General features: G+C 34.1%; 2 protein-coding genes across 2 annotated transcripts in view; one reads left to right on the forward strand and one right to left on the reverse strand.

The window, feature by feature from the left end:
• Window positions 1-5,407, reverse strand: part of LOC107596282 (protein strawberry notch homolog 2-like) — a 45,474-nt gene extending 40,067 nt beyond the window's left edge. Inside the window, exon 1 of the mRNA XM_016286977.1 lies at window positions 5,308-5,407. The gene's annotated coding sequence lies outside the window, so the exon portion shown is untranslated. The remainder of the gene's footprint in view (window positions 1-5,307) is intronic.
• A 3,237-nt stretch (window positions 5,408-8,644) lies between these two features.
• tm6sf2a (transmembrane 6 superfamily member 2a) lies at window positions 8,645-17,989 on the forward strand. The gene is made up of 10 exons (XM_016286992.1): window positions 8,645-8,781; window positions 9,989-10,092; window positions 11,183-11,280; window positions 13,290-13,393; window positions 14,412-14,494; window positions 14,624-14,748; window positions 14,961-15,062; window positions 15,157-15,249; window positions 15,401-15,520; window positions 16,607-17,989. Exons 1-10 carry the CDS (start codon window positions 8,690-8,692, stop codon window positions 16,814-16,816), a joined length of 1,131 nt encoding a protein of 376 aa, XP_016142478.1. The 5' UTR covers window positions 8,645-8,689; the 3' UTR covers window positions 16,817-17,989.
• Window positions 17,990-19,556: the final 1,567 nt, after the last annotated feature.

Here is a 19,556-nt window from a genome sequence, read left to right on the forward strand (position 1 = left end):
CAAACGGCGGGTGGGTCTCTGTCTTGATCGGGGGTGAAAGAGGGAGAAAACCGAAGATGGCACAGATATATAGTTTATGTTCGACTTACACCTACACACAGGTGACTCCGCTCGCACCAACCAGACAGAGAGGGGTCGTGTGACTCGCTACGCTCTTCTCTGCACACAACTGAGGGAGTCCTGCACTTTCCATCTTTGACGACACGTAAAACAACTGCGCATATCGCAGGAACGGTATAACGGGAAATTTTTGTGGTTTTGAAACCGAGACTTTTCCAATACCTTGAAACCGGTTATCGTCCCATGCCTAGGTAGAATAAGCTTCAGCAGCCTACACCTTTTTTGGTTTAATATGTAAAATTATGCATAATTATTATGGAACTATGCCGGAGGACTGAAATAAAAAAAAATTCTGACAGTGCTAACCTCAATCACACAGTAAACTTCAAGTCAGGTTTAAACTACAAAACAGCTGGAGTCTTTCACAAACCCAGAAACAAATGAAAGCCCATTCCAGATACCGTAATCTCCCATTCACAGATGTTAAGGCCTCTTAAAAATGCTCTACTGGATGGAACTTTTAATTTTGCGCTATAAACTGATCTGAGGCTGTCAAAAGATGATGAATCTGCTTGTATTAATCTGGAAACTACTCTATTTCCGACAGCAAGATGTCCAGTTGTGTACTATATCAATTTGCGAGAGTGAAACGGGGAATTTAGCGGAGATAAAGCAGGGTCAGGACTGAATGACGGGACAATAACAGTAAACTCTGGTGGACAGGAAGGAATGAGGAGCAGGGCACGAGGAGAGAGGTCAGAAACCGAACACATCAAGAACTCATGTCTGTAGAAGCGGATGCTGGAATAACTCACAGCAATAGCTGGATCACACACCGTTTCTATACTAGGGTTGTGAAGGTGAGGAAATTTGCCCACCGGATAATCGACGTGGGACAACACCGGTAATACCGGTATCACCGTTGGGGTGGGGGGCAGGGGGGTTAGTTAGTTTGAGTTTCCCTCTTTTCTTCGCTTTCAAACGGCTTGTAAAAGTGATGTGCGCATTTTACTTTCACTTTCAAATTAGCAGCAATTCGGCATTGATTCAATTCAAGCAACAATCAAAGCAACGTTCAAGCAACGTCAAACTCATAACTTTTATTAACAAAACTAATAAAAATACAAAATACATGCCCAATAAAATAACAAATTGCTTAGGCTACACAAAGTTTAAATAGGTGTATATAAAACTGAAAATCAGCAAACACTGTGGAACCAAATAAATAAGAAACATAGAAAGTTTATTAGCAAAATGAATAAGAAAGCTTGGAGGCACGGCATATACACCTTGATGTAAAATAAAATACACAAAGTTTAAATAAAGTAATCAGCAAACACTGTGGAACCAAATAAATAAGAAACGAATGTTTAAAAACAACTTCCAGTCAATAGGCTTTCCAAAATCTAAAATATTGCCAAACAAGCGCCTTCGCATTTCCTTTCTAAACAATCTTCTGCAATCTTTTTGTCGTTCTCACCTCACTCTTGTCAGTCAGCTCGACTCACTCTCCTCACGTGATAAATAAAATCTGACTCCTGCTCCGTGGTGCACTGTCGTTCGCGCACGGTTCGGCACGCTGCATTGAGCGTTTAGTTTTTAAAAGTGTCTGTCCTCTAACTGAACTAGGCTAAATGATTTTTGTTACTATAAAAAAAATCTAAACGACAGTGGGGGGGCGGTGCCGCGGTAGGCAAATGACGTAACCGGTGTTGCGGCTTAACACCGGAATAACCGAAAACACCGTCTATCGCAGCAAGCCTATTCTATACTGAAATCATCCAAAAATCACGTCACAACAGCTTGAGACTGTCTACACTGGAAAGAAAGCTGCATGTCACCTCATAATGTTTACTAATGAGGGACCAAACAGCTGTGAACAATGGTCCTAGATTATTTTCAATCAGTGACGGCGCTACACCGGGGCTAGGGGGGGCTATAGCCCCGGTTTAGCCCTCATTTGCGCTAAACCACGGCAACAGACGTATCGTCCTTCTGTAGGCTATATGCAATCCATTACATAGTCACTAAGGTTGTGATGTGGTGTTCGTTTGAATGTTTTATTTAAGTATGCACAGATCTGATTATGCATATAAATATGTATTGTGTTGTAAATGCTGAGCGCATGGGTGCTGCCCTGTGCTGTTTGCACATCTCACACAGTAACCTCCGCGTGAGCGCAGTTTCCTGCATTAGGCTACATTTAATCCATTACATAATAATCACTGCGATTGTGATGTGGTGTTCGTTTTAATGTTTTATTTAAGTTTTAAGTATGCACAGTTCTGATTATGCATGCAAATGTATTGTGTTGTTCATGCTAAACGCATGGGTGCTGTCCAGTTCTGAAGTCTTTCCTTTTTATGTAAAAAGTTGTCGTCGTTGTCTTATGGTCACTTATATTAAGATTATATCTATTTTGATGAATTTGCCTATTTGTTGGCAAAATATAAATTAAAACTACACTTCTGTTGAATATGGTGTGTACCATGCTTTTATTTTTAAAAAAACGTCAATTTCTTTATGAAGTAACTCTGACGTCATCAATATCATTTATTTTCTTAGCACCCCCACATATTGGTCTACCCCCCTTAGCACCGGAAGAGAAAAAATTCTGGTGCCGTGCCTGTTTTCAATGCAAATATGAATAAAAAAAATTAGATTTGCAAATTCTGTTCTGTATGGACAATTCTGTTCTTATTTACATTTTTACACAGCTTTTTTGGAATTGGAGTAAAAAAAACAAAAAAACAGCTGTTCACTCTTTTCTATGCAATTATAATAAAGAGGGACTTTTACTATACAAAACAAAGAGATTAGAATCAGCACAGTCTGACTTTGATATAATGATCAGAAGTTATTTAGATAAATGAAATTCATAATAAATTTAGAATATTTGTAAATATTTGTTCTATCGCAAATAAAATATAAGAGAAAATAATGCTGCTGAAGTAGCATCACAGATTAAATAAATAAATAAGAGAGAAAAATTAAAGGTTTCAGGTAGCCAATCACAAGTAGCAGAACAAATTTAATTTAATTAATTAATTAAGAGGAAAATAAAAGATTAACAGTAGCATCACAAATTTAAATAAACAAATGAATGATTTCAGGTAACCAATCAACAGTAGCGTCACAAATTAAATGAATAAACTAATTAACTAAATGAATAAAAAAGAAAAAAAGATTTCAGGTAACCAATCACGTGATATCATGGTTAATAATTTTCATGTTACAACCATAGCAAACAAAAACACCTGAATGCATCGAGCAGCCTATAATAAATAAATACAGAGGAAAATAAAAGATTAACAGTAGCATCACAAATTTAAATAAACAAATGAATGATTTCAGGTAACCAATCAACAGTAGCATCACAAATTAAATGAATAAACTAATTAACTAAATGAATAAAAAAGAAATAAAGATTTCAGGTAACCAATCACGTGATATCATGGTTAATAATTTTCAAACAAAAACACCTGAATGCATCGAGCAGCCTATAATAAATAAATAAAAATCTGTAAACAATGCAGATTTAACCAAACCAGAGCTGTACCAGAAGACTTTCATTTGAGAAAAGCATGAGCTTAACACTGCAGCAAGTGATGCTTTTGTGTCCATATTTACAGGCAGCCAAGCCTAATTTTACAGCATGTGCTTTAAGAAGTGTTGACAGCAGTGTATGGCTTTTGTTAGTATGCAAATAGAGAGTAAATAGTGAGTTGTGCCTGAACAGCAAAATATAAAGCAGCATATAACTGATATTTCCATTTGCAATCATTTCAGTTCAGTGTTAGTTATGTGGATAAGATCTGTGCAAAGACGACTGAACAATCAAAGATAAAGCTGGAAACATTTGATCCTAACTAGTTTCTATGTTCTCATGCACAGAGAGAGTATAAACTCTTTCCTCCATATAATATCATTCCACGTGACACAGAGTGATAGTCTATGTAGAGAATACACTGCAGTAAATACTGCGATTCCTACTATTTTTAATAAGATTGTGAAGCTGTGCACTGCATGGCATGCAACACTCAAACATAAAATAAACGGTAACACTTTACAATAAGGTTCCATTAGTTAATGCATTAATTAACAAGAACAAACAATGAGCAATACATTTATTACAGTATTTATTAATCTTTGTTAATGTTAGTTAATGAAAATACAGAGGTTCATTGTTAGTTCATGTTAATTCACAGTGCATTAACTAATGTTAACAAGCACAACTTTTGATTTTAATAATGCATTAGTAAATGTTGAAATTAACATTAAGATTAATAAATGCTGTAGAAATACTGTTCATGCTTAGTTCGTGTTAACTAAAGTAGTTAACTAACGAACCTTATTGTAAAGCGTTACCAAATAAATTTTAACTTATTAAAAATATTGCAAAAAAGACAAAAAAACAAAAATGTAAGCTTATTTTATTTCAGCTAGTTGCTAGGCAACAATTCTCATTTTCATGTATTTTAACTTAGTGTACTAAAAACTAAAACTGATATAAAAATGAATAAACATTTGAAGACATATAAAAATAAAAAGATAAAAACAAACAAAAAAAATACAAAAACTTTTAAATTAAAATAAAAACAAAACAATAGTAAAATAATAATAATAATTCAAAATATTAATAAAAACTAAATAAAATAAAAATACAAATTTTAGCTCAATAATACTAAAATAACACTGTCAAACAACAGTACGCAACGTTCACATTTTAAAATTAATTGATTTTTTGTTTTTGACCAAATCATGATTCAAGAAAGAGATCTTGGTTGATTTCACTTTCAGTTCAGTTCATTCATTGCACAAATAAAATTCTGTAGCGGCGCTAAAATGAACATCTCATTAATGTGTTTGCATTAACGCCGCAGCTACATCATCATAATTGTATGCTGCGCTTCAGATATTCAAACCTGCGCTTTTATCCTGCATTCGCCGTAATGATGGCATAAATTTTCCTGCAGACGAAGCTATTTATTAAAGCATAAAATAGTCACAGTACATGTTAGTGGTGATTCTGGGACGCAGTGACGTGATTGCAAGTTACAAATAAATTATTCCATACTTTGAGTTTTCCTCTTTGGGAAGAATTTTCAGAGCCAATTCTCACGAATCAGGAACCAATATCAAAAAAGTTAAAATGACACATTCAGTGCTTGTTTTTGAATTACTTTCCCAATGGTTCTGGTGAGTTCAACCTCTATCAATAACAAAAGAGACGGGATCTGCTCTTACCTGGGAGAAATCTCCGTTCTGCACAAGGTCGTGAAAGTCTATGTCAGAGAGGTCTAGACCCGAGGACGGGTTTGGCTGGAGCTGCCTGATAAATCAGAGGAGAGCGGTCAGGAACAATCACACACAGACCAGAATGTCTCCAAAGCCTTCAAATACTACTAGAATACAGATCGAGTCTGAATATTTTAGGGGTGTAACGGTACAGGTCTTTCGGTTTGGTACGCATGTTTTAACCACTGCATATGCGGAAATTACTTTAAAACTCCTAGTTTTACATATTTTAATTTTAATTCATCAATGATGACTCCTAAATCTCAACATCGATCTTTTAGTCTATGCTGTTTTCGTTGATGCGTGAATAAAACTTCACTAGATTGTCTATAGCGCACCTAGTTGTGTTTTATCATCTTGTCATCTTTCAAATTCTGTCCATTTTATCAGGAAATTCAAACAACAAATGCTTTTTGTGTCGATTATTATATTTATAGTATAGCATTTGAATTTAATAGCTTGTGCTCTGTTGTTAATTGGAACTTTTAATATTATAGTAATGTGCAAATAATAGGGCTTCCTATATAGTTACAGCATCAGCTGAGATAGATCTTTTATTCCTGAGAAAATTATGATTATAATTGAATTTATTTAAAGACAGAGCCACAATTTGATCATTAAACAACAAGAAGCATTTTTTGTGTTTAGTTTTTCTCCTTCTGTACCTAAAACTTACCAAACCATGACTTTAAAACCGAGGTACGTACTGAACCATCATTTCTGTGTACAATTACACTCCTAGAATATTTCATATCAGATCGCTCTATACATAAATACACAATGGATAACTATAATTTAGGATAAAGTGCATATGTCACATGTTTACAACTAAACTGCAATTGAAACTAATGTACTAAACACATTAGAGAGAGAATATATATATATATATATATATATATATATATAAATATATACACATATATATATATACATATATATAGATTAGTTTTAACTCATTTTGTACTGAGCATTTGTGCATCTTGGGTGAATCTCACAAAAACTATGAAGCAGACGGAAATTTCACAAGATATTAAACGTAGTAAAATTACATAAGCCTATTTTGTATTGCGACATTTTAATGTCAATTAAGTCAAAATCACATAATTTACCGTACGTTTTTTTAAAGTAAAATTATAAACAAACATCACTGTAGTCAAATCACATGAAAAAATGCAATACATCATTATAAAAAAAAGTCCCCAAAATAGGCCTAATTAATTTTTTTAACGGAAAACATGACTTTTTTTTCCACAAGACCCTTGTTCTACTCACTCAGTGAGGAAATTTAAAGAAACATGACAATTTTTGGTTTGGTTTTGAGTCACAGGGTCTCAGGTTCAAGATTCAAGTTCAACAAACATGTGCAGACCTTCAGCCTTAGTATAGCATAGGGGTAACCGTAACATTTACCGTAAACGGTGTGTCTTAATATAAAGTGTGTGTGGTTGTTCAGACATTATAAGGCTCAGTATGTACCTCCATGGAACTTGTGAGAGGAGGACTGGGAGCGCTGAACTTCGGGCTCCCCAGCTGAGGGCCCTCGGGGTGCAGAAAGTCCTCCGTTTCCATGACAACAGACGTGGCAAGAGTGGGCATCAGGCTCCGAGCAGAAACATGGTCACGTGTCAAAGCCCTGTCATTCTCCAGCCATCTCTGAGAGAGAGAGAGAGAGAGAGAGAGAGAGATCAGTCAGCATGATACTCGTCACAAATAATCTATTCGTTACAGTGTTTATAACTCAGACTGATGAGTCCTGCTGGAAAGTCGTCTTGTACTGATGATAAAGCAGAATGCATGATCACATGATGCTGGTGATGCACACAACTGCTTACCTGAACCTTGCAGGTTTGTTTGACCTATCACTGAACTGGCTGTGACAACTAGCGAGATAAAATGTACAAGATACAGATACATGCATGCATACGCATTCAGATATTTAGTTCTATTCTGCATTATTTATTTATTAAATGCATGAGTTTCCATTAACAAATGATCTTACCAGGTGATCTGAATGAAAAATATATAATAAATGCCTTTTTGTGGCATTTATATATTATATATTCAAAATAAAGCGGTTTATTTCAGATAGAAAGCTAACTGATAGAATGACTAGAATGTGAGACAGACATATGACAGGACTAATGGGTTAAAATATAATATATTAAATATGTAGGCAGCTTGGGGGGGAATTACACTACAAGTGTGTGTCAGTTTTATTCTGACGTCTATAACACAACCTGTCACTAACTCACCCTTAATAAAAAGACATTATCAACTTAAAAAGGTTTAAGTATCGATCAGATTGTGATCGAATTATCTGTCTGAGCGTTTGTCCACCTGAAAACCCTCAGCCACACAGCACTGACCCCTCAAGCACGCCACTTTGATATGATTACCAGCTCATATTGATTATTTAAGATTAACATAATTGATTTATTAGCGAATTGATCAACTGTCTGCGCGTTTTTCTGACTGACTCAATGGAGCGCTATTGTTTAATTCGTGCTAACATGCTAACCTGACAGAAAACTCACTCACCGCGCGTTAATTAAACCCCCCTGTACGCGAAACCCCTCCACGAGCACCAAAGACCACTCAATCTGGGTATTTCTTGATCGATAAAGGCGGATTGGAGGGGTTAATCCATATTCTTCTACCCCTGTACGGTTGTTTACCTACTTCCTGGTCGACGTCGCCATCTTGATCTCAAAGAAGGAGGACTCTTCCGCTGACGTCATCGCTAGGTGAATTTTGTGCGTTCAAAAAGAAAATAATTTGGTTTAAAAATGTAAAAAAATTAATTCGTGTATTTTATGTCTTTATTGTAAAGATATTCCGCGGTCTAAACAAGTATAAAACATGTACTTTTATTAATATTAAGGGGGAAAAAATTATTTTCAGTTATTGGAGGGTCCCTTCTGAGATAATCCAAACAATCAGCACCTATATAGGCTATACCGATGTATAATATTTAGTGTAAAATAATAAATTGCTGTAAAGTCAGAAGTGTGTTTGATCATGTGGGGGGTTATTGATGATGGGACTCTTTCTTCACACTAATGGACGGTAATCGTTCAGAGTCCGTGGACTTTGAAAGGTTTGCCCTGATTTCATGTATCCTCAGTGCTGCTGAGTAGCTAAACTACAGGACACACAGAGACACACTTGAAGCTCAGGGAAATCAAAGCACAGGATGCCTTATTGCAGTTTCTAGATATTTATTTGAATAGCTATTTAATAGCTTTTCGTTGTTTTTTCCATATATTGCTTGTGTGTTTTTGCTAGAGTCGTTAAATAGAGCTTTCATATTTGTGGATCCCTGATTTCTCAAATGGATTTGCCTCCAGAGATCAGTGTTTTTATTCTGTCTCTGACAGCACCTTTTATTCTCTACACAATCAACCAGGTGTCCTTCCTACAAGAGTAAGTTTGCCTCGTATGTCATTATTTTACAGTGATGCATGTTAAAGAACAATGCATTGGCATTAAACAATGCAAAACTGATCATGTTTAACAAGATCAAATGTTCAGAAGTGTGACTTTTAAACAGTTTGCATGAGTTTTTAATGATGTGACTTGGCCAAAAGAGGGCAATCAACCTCTGCTTTATTTCATCAAGTCATTCTTGCTTTCTAGAGTTCATTTGTGAATCTCATGAAAGCTGTCAAGAACATTCTGAGAGTCATATTTTTCATATTGTGAAATGATTTCATATAAATGTAATTCAGTTTCACGCTCAAAATTCTCATTACCACAATAAAGAAAGATATATTATTTAAATAGCAAATTACTTATTTATATTAAACAATTGTATTGCAGAATTTTTACTGCAATTCAATGAAATTTACTGTATTGCAATCATAAGAATCAAATAGGCCTCAACTTTGACAATAATGAGAATTGCATATGGTCCTTCTTTATGCAAATGATAACTTATTTTTAAGAAACATGCCTCTGAAAATCTCATTTATACACTTGAACTACAGCTTTAACCTTCATTAATGCTGAAAAAGATATATTATTTAAGTTGTAAATTATTTACACCATGCAAATATTTTATATCTAAATATTAAATATATTATATGTATTAAATATATTTATATTTACTAAATATTTTGTACTTTTAATTTATGCTTATTCAATTTTAAATAATTGTATTGAAACATTTTTTATGTAATATAATACAATTTACTGTATTACAGTCATAAGAATTAAATGGGAATTAACTTTGACAATAAATATATTTATATTTATTATATTAAATATTTGATACTGATTTTAATTTAAAAAAATGTATTGCAGCATTTTTTATATAATACAATAAAATTGACTGTAATACAATCATAAGAATTTAATGGAAATCAAAGTTTTCAATAATTAGAATTACATGCATTCCTAAAATAGACTTTCTTTTCTATATGCATGTTATAACGTTTTTTGTTGTTGTTGTTTTGGGGGTGAAGTATGATCTGGATAGGTTTTTGTGAGATTTAGTTTGTCATTGATCATGTAAGATAAAAACAAGCTCTGATAATCTCATTTTCACGCTTGGACTACAGCCTTATTCTGCATTATGAGTGAAATGGCATGCATCAAACTGATGTTTCGAATGACGTGTTTTCTCGTCCAGTCCACAGGTTATACTGGCAATAGGCATTATGGTTCTTACAACGATATTTCTCCTGGCAAACCTCAGTGTCAAGAGTAAAACATCTACCGACCCTCTCTTCTACGGTAAGACCAATACTGACAGATGAAGATGCAATGCAACAATACAAAAATACCCCAAAATACCACGAATGAAAGAAAAATGTATTACGTTCTCCAGACACACTGGGAAAAATGCGGTATACACCGTAAAAATAATTTTAAAATTTGCAAATAAAAGAAAGATTACTGGAGTTTTTCAGTGTTTCTGCTTTAAAAAAAAAAAATTTCTTTGTAATTGTTTGTGAAATTTACTTGCAATTTCTGATTGAAATGTGACATTTTTTTGTACAAACAATTTTTACTCAGAAATTCACAGATAATTACAAATAATTAAAGGTAGGAAGAAACGGCAAAATAATGCATTGAATTAAACGTGAAATTTTGATGTAGAAAGACTGAAATAGTATTTTAAACACAATCTTTGTTTTATTTGCAACTTCGAAAAATCCTTTTTACTGTGCATCAGTTTGCAAATGCATAGCAAACTGATGTTTTTATATGAGCTCAGTAAACTAATCAAGAGTTTCAGAAGAGATCTCAAACTGTGCTCAGACTTGTCAAGATACTAAAGTCTGCAATTCAAATATTGCTCAAGCTTTTTAGGAGACCATTTGGAAGCAAAGCTTAAACTTAAATCCTAACTGAGAGCTTTCTGAGATGCTTCTGAACCCTCAGAGCAATACATTATCATGTTGGACGTGTCGCCGTTATTGACAGCTCTTGAGTCGGTGGACAGCCACTAAATCAGCCCTGCTGTGATCAATCCATGAGTGATCTCAGCTCCTCTAAAGTTTCTCCAGCCTCTATTTGTCCGGCTGCCAGCACTAATGCATGCTTGAATCCAAAAGCGAGGAGACTTTTCCACTAGGGAATGAAGAGACTCTGGTCTGAGGGCCGCATGATTAAAATCCACCTTCACCTGGACAACCGTGAGCCATCATTAACTCGCTGTTTGGGAGAGAAATCAATAGCTGGCGAGGAAAAGAAAGTGAAAGCCAGACAGAGACTAAGAAATGGAGAGGAGAGAAGGGCTGTTTGGGTTTGATGGAGGGAGAGAGATAAACGTGTGCAGAGTGAGAGATGTGCTGATGTTTCCAGTCTGTGTGTGTTTCAGTGTTTGCCGTGTTTTCCTTCACCTCTGTTGTCAGCATCACCAATGCACTGCAGCACACCGGACTGATCAAGGGCTTTATGGACTTTTATATAAGCAAGGTTAGATCTCTCTCTCTCTCTCTCTCTCTCTCTCTCTCTCTCTCTCTCACACACACACATTGAAGTGAATACCTGTTCCTCTTTCTCGCTCACACACACACACACACACACATACATAGGAGTGAATACCCGTCTCTCTCTCTCTCTCTCTCTCTCACACACACACATTGAAGTGAATACCTGTTCCTCTCTCTCTCTCTGTCTCTCTCTCTCTCTCTCTCTCTCACACACACACATTGAAGTGAATACCTGTTCCTCTCTCTCTCTCTGTCTCTCTCTCTCTCTCTCTCTCTCACACACACACATTGAAGTGAATACCTGTTCCTCTCTCTCTCTCTGTCTCTCTCTCTCTCTCTCTCTCTCACACACACACATTGAAGTGAATACCTGTTCCTCTCTCTCTCTCTGTCTCTCTCTCTCTCTCTCTCTCTCACACACACACATTGAAGTGAATACCTGTTCCTCTTTCTCGCTCACACACACACACACACACACACACAAAATTAAGTGGTTTCATGCTTAAAACAAGAAAAAAAATCTGCCAGTGGGGACAGAAAAATAATATTGGGTCACACTTTAGTTTGGGGACCAATTCTATGACTTTTGCCTTAATAAACTCCTAATTTACTGCTTATTAATAGTTAGAACGAGGTTGGATTAAGGGATCTAGAATATGGTCATGCAGAATAAGGCATTAATACATATGTGCTTTATAAGTACTAATAAACAGCCAATATGCTAGTATGCACGCTAATAAGCAACTAGTTAATAGCTAGTCCCTAAATTAAAGTGTTACCTAATATTGTTTGTGTTCCTTTTGGATTAAGTTGATTTTTCTTACCCCATTTTTGTTTTCAGAAAACAAGACTTAATATTGTAAGTCAGTTTGCTTTTTAAGTAAATGTATTTTGATTTAAGAATGTTTAGGTATATATACTGGAAAACAAGACAAAAATACAGCGCAAGAACATTATTTCTGCAGTGTAAAAAGTGAATTCAGGCAGCAAACATGATGCAGAAATTGATGGAATGATGATGGAATTAATCAAAAAAAGTGTATAACTGCTGCAAATGTCATTTTTAACAATGCATTTGATTTTTCAATATGAATTTCACATAACCATGTTGTCATAAAATGTTTACAACAACCTGAAACCGGCTATCATTACACGAAACAAAAAATCTGTTGATTTGTAAGAAAGGCTGAATATCAAAAAGAGTTCAAAATATCAATAAAAACTTTCCTTCACACACAGAATAAATGTTTTTCAAATTATGTATCATCTTAAATGTACATCAAAATAACAAAAGCAGTCAAATGCCAAAAGTTTCAGTTTATGACAAAAATAAGTTTTTAGTGCACTTTGCACTTTACAAAATAATTTTTTTCCCAAAATCTGTAATTTTCTGTTTGTATGCAGTAAAACGCCCACAGATGCAGCAGAAAACATCAGGCTCATGTTTGCATTTTCTTCTGTCACTAGCCATAATTCTGACCTTGCAATCAGGATTAGGCATCAAATAATGTCATATATGTGAAAACGGGCTGAGAATTGAACAGATAGTTGTGATCTGGCTCAGATTCAGACAGGAATCGTGTGTTTGTGGTGTTTTTCTGCTGATTGAGGGAGAATACGAGATTTCTTCACTGCACAAATGCTTGTCGAAAGCAATAATGCTACGAAATGCACTGAAATCCACTGTTTTGGGAATCAGCAGCACAAAATTAGTAAGAAACAATTATTGGATTTCATTCAGCAGATATGATGCAGGAGCGGAGTTATAATGATGATTGCTTATGTTTTGTCAGATTAATGAAGTTCCTCTATTTTGCAGCCAATTCAAACTCACACTCATGAACTAAAAGATTATGATAATTCTTAGATTACAAAAGCAAAAGCTCTGAGTTCTTATGGAGGACACACACACACACACACTCACACTCACACTCACACTCACACTCACACTCACACACTGACTGAACTGATCCTCTCATATGTGTGTTAAAGGAAGAGCCGTACCTCAGCACGGCCCACGGCATCATGATGAGCTACTGGGACGGCGTCGTTCACTACGGTCTGCTCCTCATCATGGCCCACCACATGACTGCAGGGTACAATCATTATCACAACTACAAAAACACACAGCAACACAGCAATGCCAATATATTTATGGGTGATGCAGATATGGGAAGTTGACATGAAATACTTTTCCTACAGAGTGACACATTAAACACTCCAGGTGAATTTAGAATAGTTTTAAAACAATTTTAACGGATTTTGCCAATTATTTTATCATTATTATGCATGCAGCTTGTAATACATTAATATAATTTTTTTTTTAATTACATATAAATATTTAAATTATAAAAAATATACACACACACACAAACAGTATATTTTAATATTAATCATATTAATATTAATAAAATTATATTAAATGAATTATATATATAAATAATTATTATAAATAATAAATATAATATATATTTATAATATATATTATACATATAATATATATAAAATAAATATAAATTAATTAATATATAATTAAATTATAAATTAATATATAAATTAATGCATATATATATATATATTCAAAATATTTAACACTTATTTTAACACAAGATGATAGATTCACATTTGAAAATATTAGTAGTTTATATATATATATATATATATAGTGTATATCCATTGTATATATTTATAATATTTTCAAAATATTTTATTTAACACTTACTTTATACAATACTTACAAAATGATAAAATATTACACAATATTTAAAATTATAGATTCACATTTGAAAACGTCTCTCTCTTTCTCTTTCTATATATATATATATATATATATCAAATTTTAAATACAAAAATATAATTGTATATGTTATATATATATAAATATATAATGTTTTTTATTTTTAATATTTAACACTTATTAAAAAAAATTTTTATAACAATTATTTTACGTATTTAAATGATAGATTCACAAAAAATATTGATATTTGAAAAAAAAATCTAATCTAAAAAAAAAAGATGGCTTGTTGCTCAACCATATACACATTTATATTAAAGCAAAAATTATAATAAGCAATTGTGATTGAGATGTCGTGTTGTTGGTTTCTCTTCATACAGGAAGCCGTTTCGCAGTTTAGCTCTCGTATGGGCCGGATCCATGATCGCCAGTGAGATCGTCTTAATCACAGGCGTTGTAGTAGGTCAGAAACTCAACTTCTCCAAACTAAAAGTGTGTGTTTATTGTTAAAACCCTCCCCTGATGTATGAAAATCTGGATGTGTCTGTAATCTGTCAGGTCAAACTCAGCTGCCTTTGTTTCTGTGTTTCAGGTAAATATGGAAAAAACCTCCTCCCTGCTTTCTGGAGAAACGCCCCTTCTCTGGTTTTACCCATATGGGTGGCGGCAAAGCTTCTCAACAGGCCGAGAGAGCTGTCAATCATTCCTGCTGACAAGGTGAGATTCCAGATGATTGACAGCACAGTATTGATTCAATCCTCTGAGATCCACTGATCAGAACCGAGAATAAACGCTCATCTTGAATGAGTATAATCATTTACAAATCCAGCAGTGGCCGAGCCATTCATTTCAAACTATTTATGTGCCTTGAGGTGAACACTAGTCTCTACTGATGTGGAAGTACTAGATGGGTTTGATGTGGTCTGTAGGTGGAGGTGGAGCAGAAGAAAACGCTGCTGTCTCGTCCCACAGACCTGCTGCTTACGCTGGGCCTCATGGGAAGCATCATCTTCACTGCGTTCAGAGGCTTTGTAAGTATCTACACATCCATCCAAGTGTCTGTTTCTCCAGCCATTTATTCCATCACTCACCCTTTTCCTTCTCTCTTCTTTATTTCTTTAACAGGTTGTTCTCGAATGTTCTCTGGATTTTTGTTTTACCTACATCTTCCAATACGAGCCTTACATGAAAGACAGCGTCGGCTTTCCAAAAGTCACGGTGAGTGTGATGCACACTTGGGTATATTTAACACCCTATTTTTATGCTTTGAGATGCACTAGTGCTAGTATATACTATAGTACGGAAAGAATGACATAGAGATATCATTGAGATGGAAACATGATGGACTGACGGATCTCATGTCTTGTAGATGCTGGTGTTCCTCTTCTATGTTTTGCCGCTCTTGATGGCGTGTGTTTATGGGCTTTACGCTCCGGGATGCAGATGGATGTTGGACTGGACGCTGGTCCTCGCAGGAGCTGTAGCTCAGGTACATATACAGCAACCAGTGCTGTTGTTGTTGTTAACTAAAACTATTCAAATTCATTTTCATTTATTGAAAAGCTGCAATTATTTAGTAATATATTTTGTTCGTATAAATTAATAAATAATTATTCATTTTTAGCTTTATATCAAACAAAAAAGACAGTTTCATGAAATGAACAAATATTAGATGAAAAGATACAAAAAAAAATGTTGCCTTGAAAATTAAATGAAATCAAATAAGTTTTAAGCTTTAGTGCTAAAATTACTAAAACTGAAATAAAAATAAATTTAAGATAAATATATTTTTTTAAATGTTTAAAAAATGACAAAAATCACACAAAAAAAATTAGCTATTTCAAAAAAATTTAAAACTTGTTTTACACAATATTTACATATTTCAATAAAATATTACACAATATAATGTTTTTTTTTAAAATCTGATATTGGTTGATTATTCAGTCTGGTCAATATACCTGTGATTTCTACAGATGAGTGACATTAAAAAAAAACTGAAAATATAAACATAAAAGCTAATTAGACATATTAATAAATAATACAATAATATATAAATAATACTAAAATAACACTGAGAGGAACTTTACTTGGGAATTTATTATTCAAAACTTATTTTAAATAAAATGATTTACAATTATTATTAATGATATAATATGTATAATTTTGTAGTTTTTTAATTTTTATCAAATAATCATTGTAGTTTTGATTATTATTATTTTTATTTTTATTTTTTTTTGTACTGGTTACACATTTTAGGTTGAAAAGGAGAAAACATCATCAATCAGAAAAAATGTGTGAAATGAAGATATTCGTTTTTGTTACAGTCAGTAACCGATATGACAGCCCAGTATCAATCTGTACTGTTTTGTCTGAATAAATCTCTTCAAAATTAAACTTCTATCTTAGAAGTTTAGATCAAAACATAATACAACAGATTTTAAAACTGGTATAGTCTTATTGAGACAAAAAAAAAGACCTTCGATTATCCATTTACAATTCAGATCAGTGCCAGTAACATTAAAAAAATATATCTCATGTGTCTGTAGTATTAACCGTGTGTGTGATGTTCTCACAGATGCAGTGGACTCACCTGGGCGCGTCTGTTCACTCGCGCACACCGTTCACCTACCGCATCCCTAGAGACGAGTGGAGGCAGGTGGTCACGCTGAACCTGCTGTACACAGCCGTGCCCGTCCTCCTCGCCGTCCGCTGCTACATGGACCAGACCTTCTTCATGAAGAGCGTTCCTCAGGAGCAGGCCAGCAACGGCAAGAAGAAGAATTAAAATCATCAACATCCACGTGCAAGAACATGCAAGTGTCCTCTTTACAGGACGGTGAAGTGTTTCAGCTGAAACCGCCATAAATTATTTCTAAAAGCATCAATGTATCAGTGACTATATCTGTGTTTTTGAAATGTCCAGCGAGCCTTTCGGTCTGATCAGGCTGTTCCCAGCTAACAAAAATCTTCTAAGAACATTTTGCTCCGTTCCCATTAAGTTCAAACGTTCAAAACGTCCAGTTAAAGATGTTACGTTAATGGAACATTCCATTGTATCATTTTGCAACATTAAGGAAATGTTACTTTTGAATGTTCTGTGAAGATTCTAAAACAAGTTGTAACATTTACAAAAACGTCAGACAAACTTAAAAGTTCTATTAACAACGTATAAATAACCTTTTTGTGCTACCATCTTTATTAGATGACTTTGAACGAACGTTTGTTCATACATTTTGAGAGAAACTAGCCAGAACTTTCTGAGAACATTCCCTGTCAGCTGGGATTTTTCTCAAACATTTAGAAGACGTTAGAGTAAAGCGTTTCAGAAAAAAGTTCCATGAACAATGAGAACGGAATTGGAAGAACGTTTGTTCATAGCATTGAGAGAATCTTGTTGGGACGTTCCATGTAAGCTGGGGATATTATAAGCAGATACAAGACTTTGGGCTTATTTTTTTTCCAATTCAAGCAGTAAATTCTTTTTCTGTGCTAGATTATATGCATTTTTTTCATTGTCAGTATCAGTGTGATTAGAATGATATTAGATACCTGCTTTTATTTATTTTACTATAAGCATGGTACTGTGTGAACGGTATGGATTTGAAATATTATAATTGATAATTGTCGATTATTGGTATTGGCCAAAAATTTCAATCATCCGAGTTTCTTTTTCACATGGTGTTTTGCAGCTTTGCTCAACTGTAAAGTGTGTGAAACAGTTCAAACTACTCATCTCAACCAGGTTTATCTCTCGTCAATTGGTGAAATCTCAATAAATATGGACTCTGGACTAGTTGACATAGTTTACATTTGAAGGCCGTCGACGCTCAGGGTGTGTCCTGATCATGTCTGTGTGTGTTTAGTAGTGGTTTCTTGCTGCAAAGACTTTTTTTCATTCACTAGAATTATTTTTAAATTAGTTTATATTACTAAAACAGTACCTGATTGGGTGAATCTCTCACACACACACACACACAAACTCATGCAGTGTGAGATATGGTATTGAAATAGTCATAAAAACTTTTTTTATGATATATAAAGCTACAAAAGATGTTCTTTTGTCGAATGCCAAAATATGTCCGGAATGCGTTCTTGGCAGATTCACCCATATGTTTTACTTGGGATCTTTTGTATCTTTTTCTATGTTGCATAGTGTTTTCCCAACACTTTTCTGTGGTGCTCTTTGCCTGTCATGAACCCTCATATCTCTTGTCTTGTGAAATTCGCTGTTTATTATTCTTCATGTTGGGCTCCAAAGGCAACGCAGGGGCATGGGTTCAACCGGGAGAGATATTTATAGCATTGCAACACAGTGAAACTAGACGAATGATTCATTTAAAGATATGTGAGGAGATCGCATTTCTTTGCCTCGTCCAATCAAATCTCTGACCTTTGCTCTGCAGCTGAAGACGTCATCGGGACGACTGCAGTGTCGCTGGCCCAGTGATCTTTCATCAGACTGTATCTGCAATGTTCCTGAGGATAAGAATATAATTGAATTAAATGATTAGCCATTCAAAATCATGATGTCATGCTGCCTTATTTAAAAGGGTGGAAATATTTGCTCTGACAATGTTTTGATTCGATTCAATTGCAATTAAAAAATGATTCCCAGCTAACATTTTGCTAATGTTTACATTAAGTTATGAAAATGTTAATGTTCTCTGAATGTGCAAAATGTTAAAAAAATGCCTTAAAAATGTTTTTTTAAAAAACGTTTTTTAAATGTTAAAAAATATTTTTCTTGGTTATGTGACAACAACATTAAGCCAACATTCCATTTTATAATTTTGCAAACATTAAACAAATTGTAGTCCATTACTGATTACAAATTACATGATGAAATAATCTGGATTACACATATTAGGTAACGTAGTTTGACTACGTTTAGATTACTTTTGATCTAACTTGTTGATCACATAGACTTGAATGGGGTTGTGTACCATAATGATAAAAACAAACAAAAAAAGAGAAAGAAAATATATTCCATACCTTGTTATCAACATCAAAAATGGATTTTACATTAAATTACAGCAGGGTTTCCAAAACTATGAATGAATTATGAATAATTTACTGCCATTGTGTGAATAATAATGTAATCATGTAATCCATAAAAAGTAACTGTAATCTGATTATGAGCATTTTAGAATGTAATATAATCTAACAAGTACTTTATTTTTGGATTATGTGTAATCAGATGCTCTGCAGGCCTGCCAGAACCATAGCCAAAGTTCTGAGAATGTTACTGTTAGCCTGGTTCAGAATTATTCAGAATCATTTTCAAAAACATTGACGGGAGGGCCAATTTAGTTGAATTTTGGATAAGAAATGAACACATAAAGCACAATAACTACACTGTACTGATTTTTCGAAATATTATTGGAGTAGCTTTTACATGAAAATATTTTTTCAGTCTTTTATTTCAAACAATGTCACTGGCCATTTCTTTGTAATTGTTTGTGAAAATTGTTTCTTCATCAATTGTAGTTTTTTCATAGATTATTCAAATCTGAATGCTCATTGCA

Source organism: Sinocyclocheilus grahami, unplaced genomic scaffold (genome assembly GCF_001515645.1).
Source record: "Sinocyclocheilus grahami isolate Dianchi unplaced genomic scaffold, SAMN03320097.WGS_v1.1 scaffold216.1, whole genome shotgun sequence".
Lineage (NCBI taxonomy): Eukaryota > Metazoa > Chordata > Actinopteri > Cypriniformes > Cyprinidae > Sinocyclocheilus > Sinocyclocheilus grahami.

What these genes read in the sequence shown, in the direction of transcription:
- tm6sf2a (XM_016286992.1), top strand. Translation starts at nt 8,690, where the DNA reads ATGGATTTGCCTCCAGAGATCAGTGTTTTTATTCTGTCTCTGACAGCA. An exon ending in CAGGTGTCCTTCCTACAAGA is followed by an intron (nt 8,782 to 9,988) that starts GTAAGTTTGCCT and finishes TTTCTCGTCCAG; the next exon opens with TCCACAGGTTATACTGGCAA. An exon ending in TCGCAGGAGCTGTAGCTCAG is followed by an intron (nt 15,521 to 16,606) that starts GTACATATACAG and finishes ATGTTCTCACAG; the next exon opens with ATGCAGTGGACTCACCTGGG.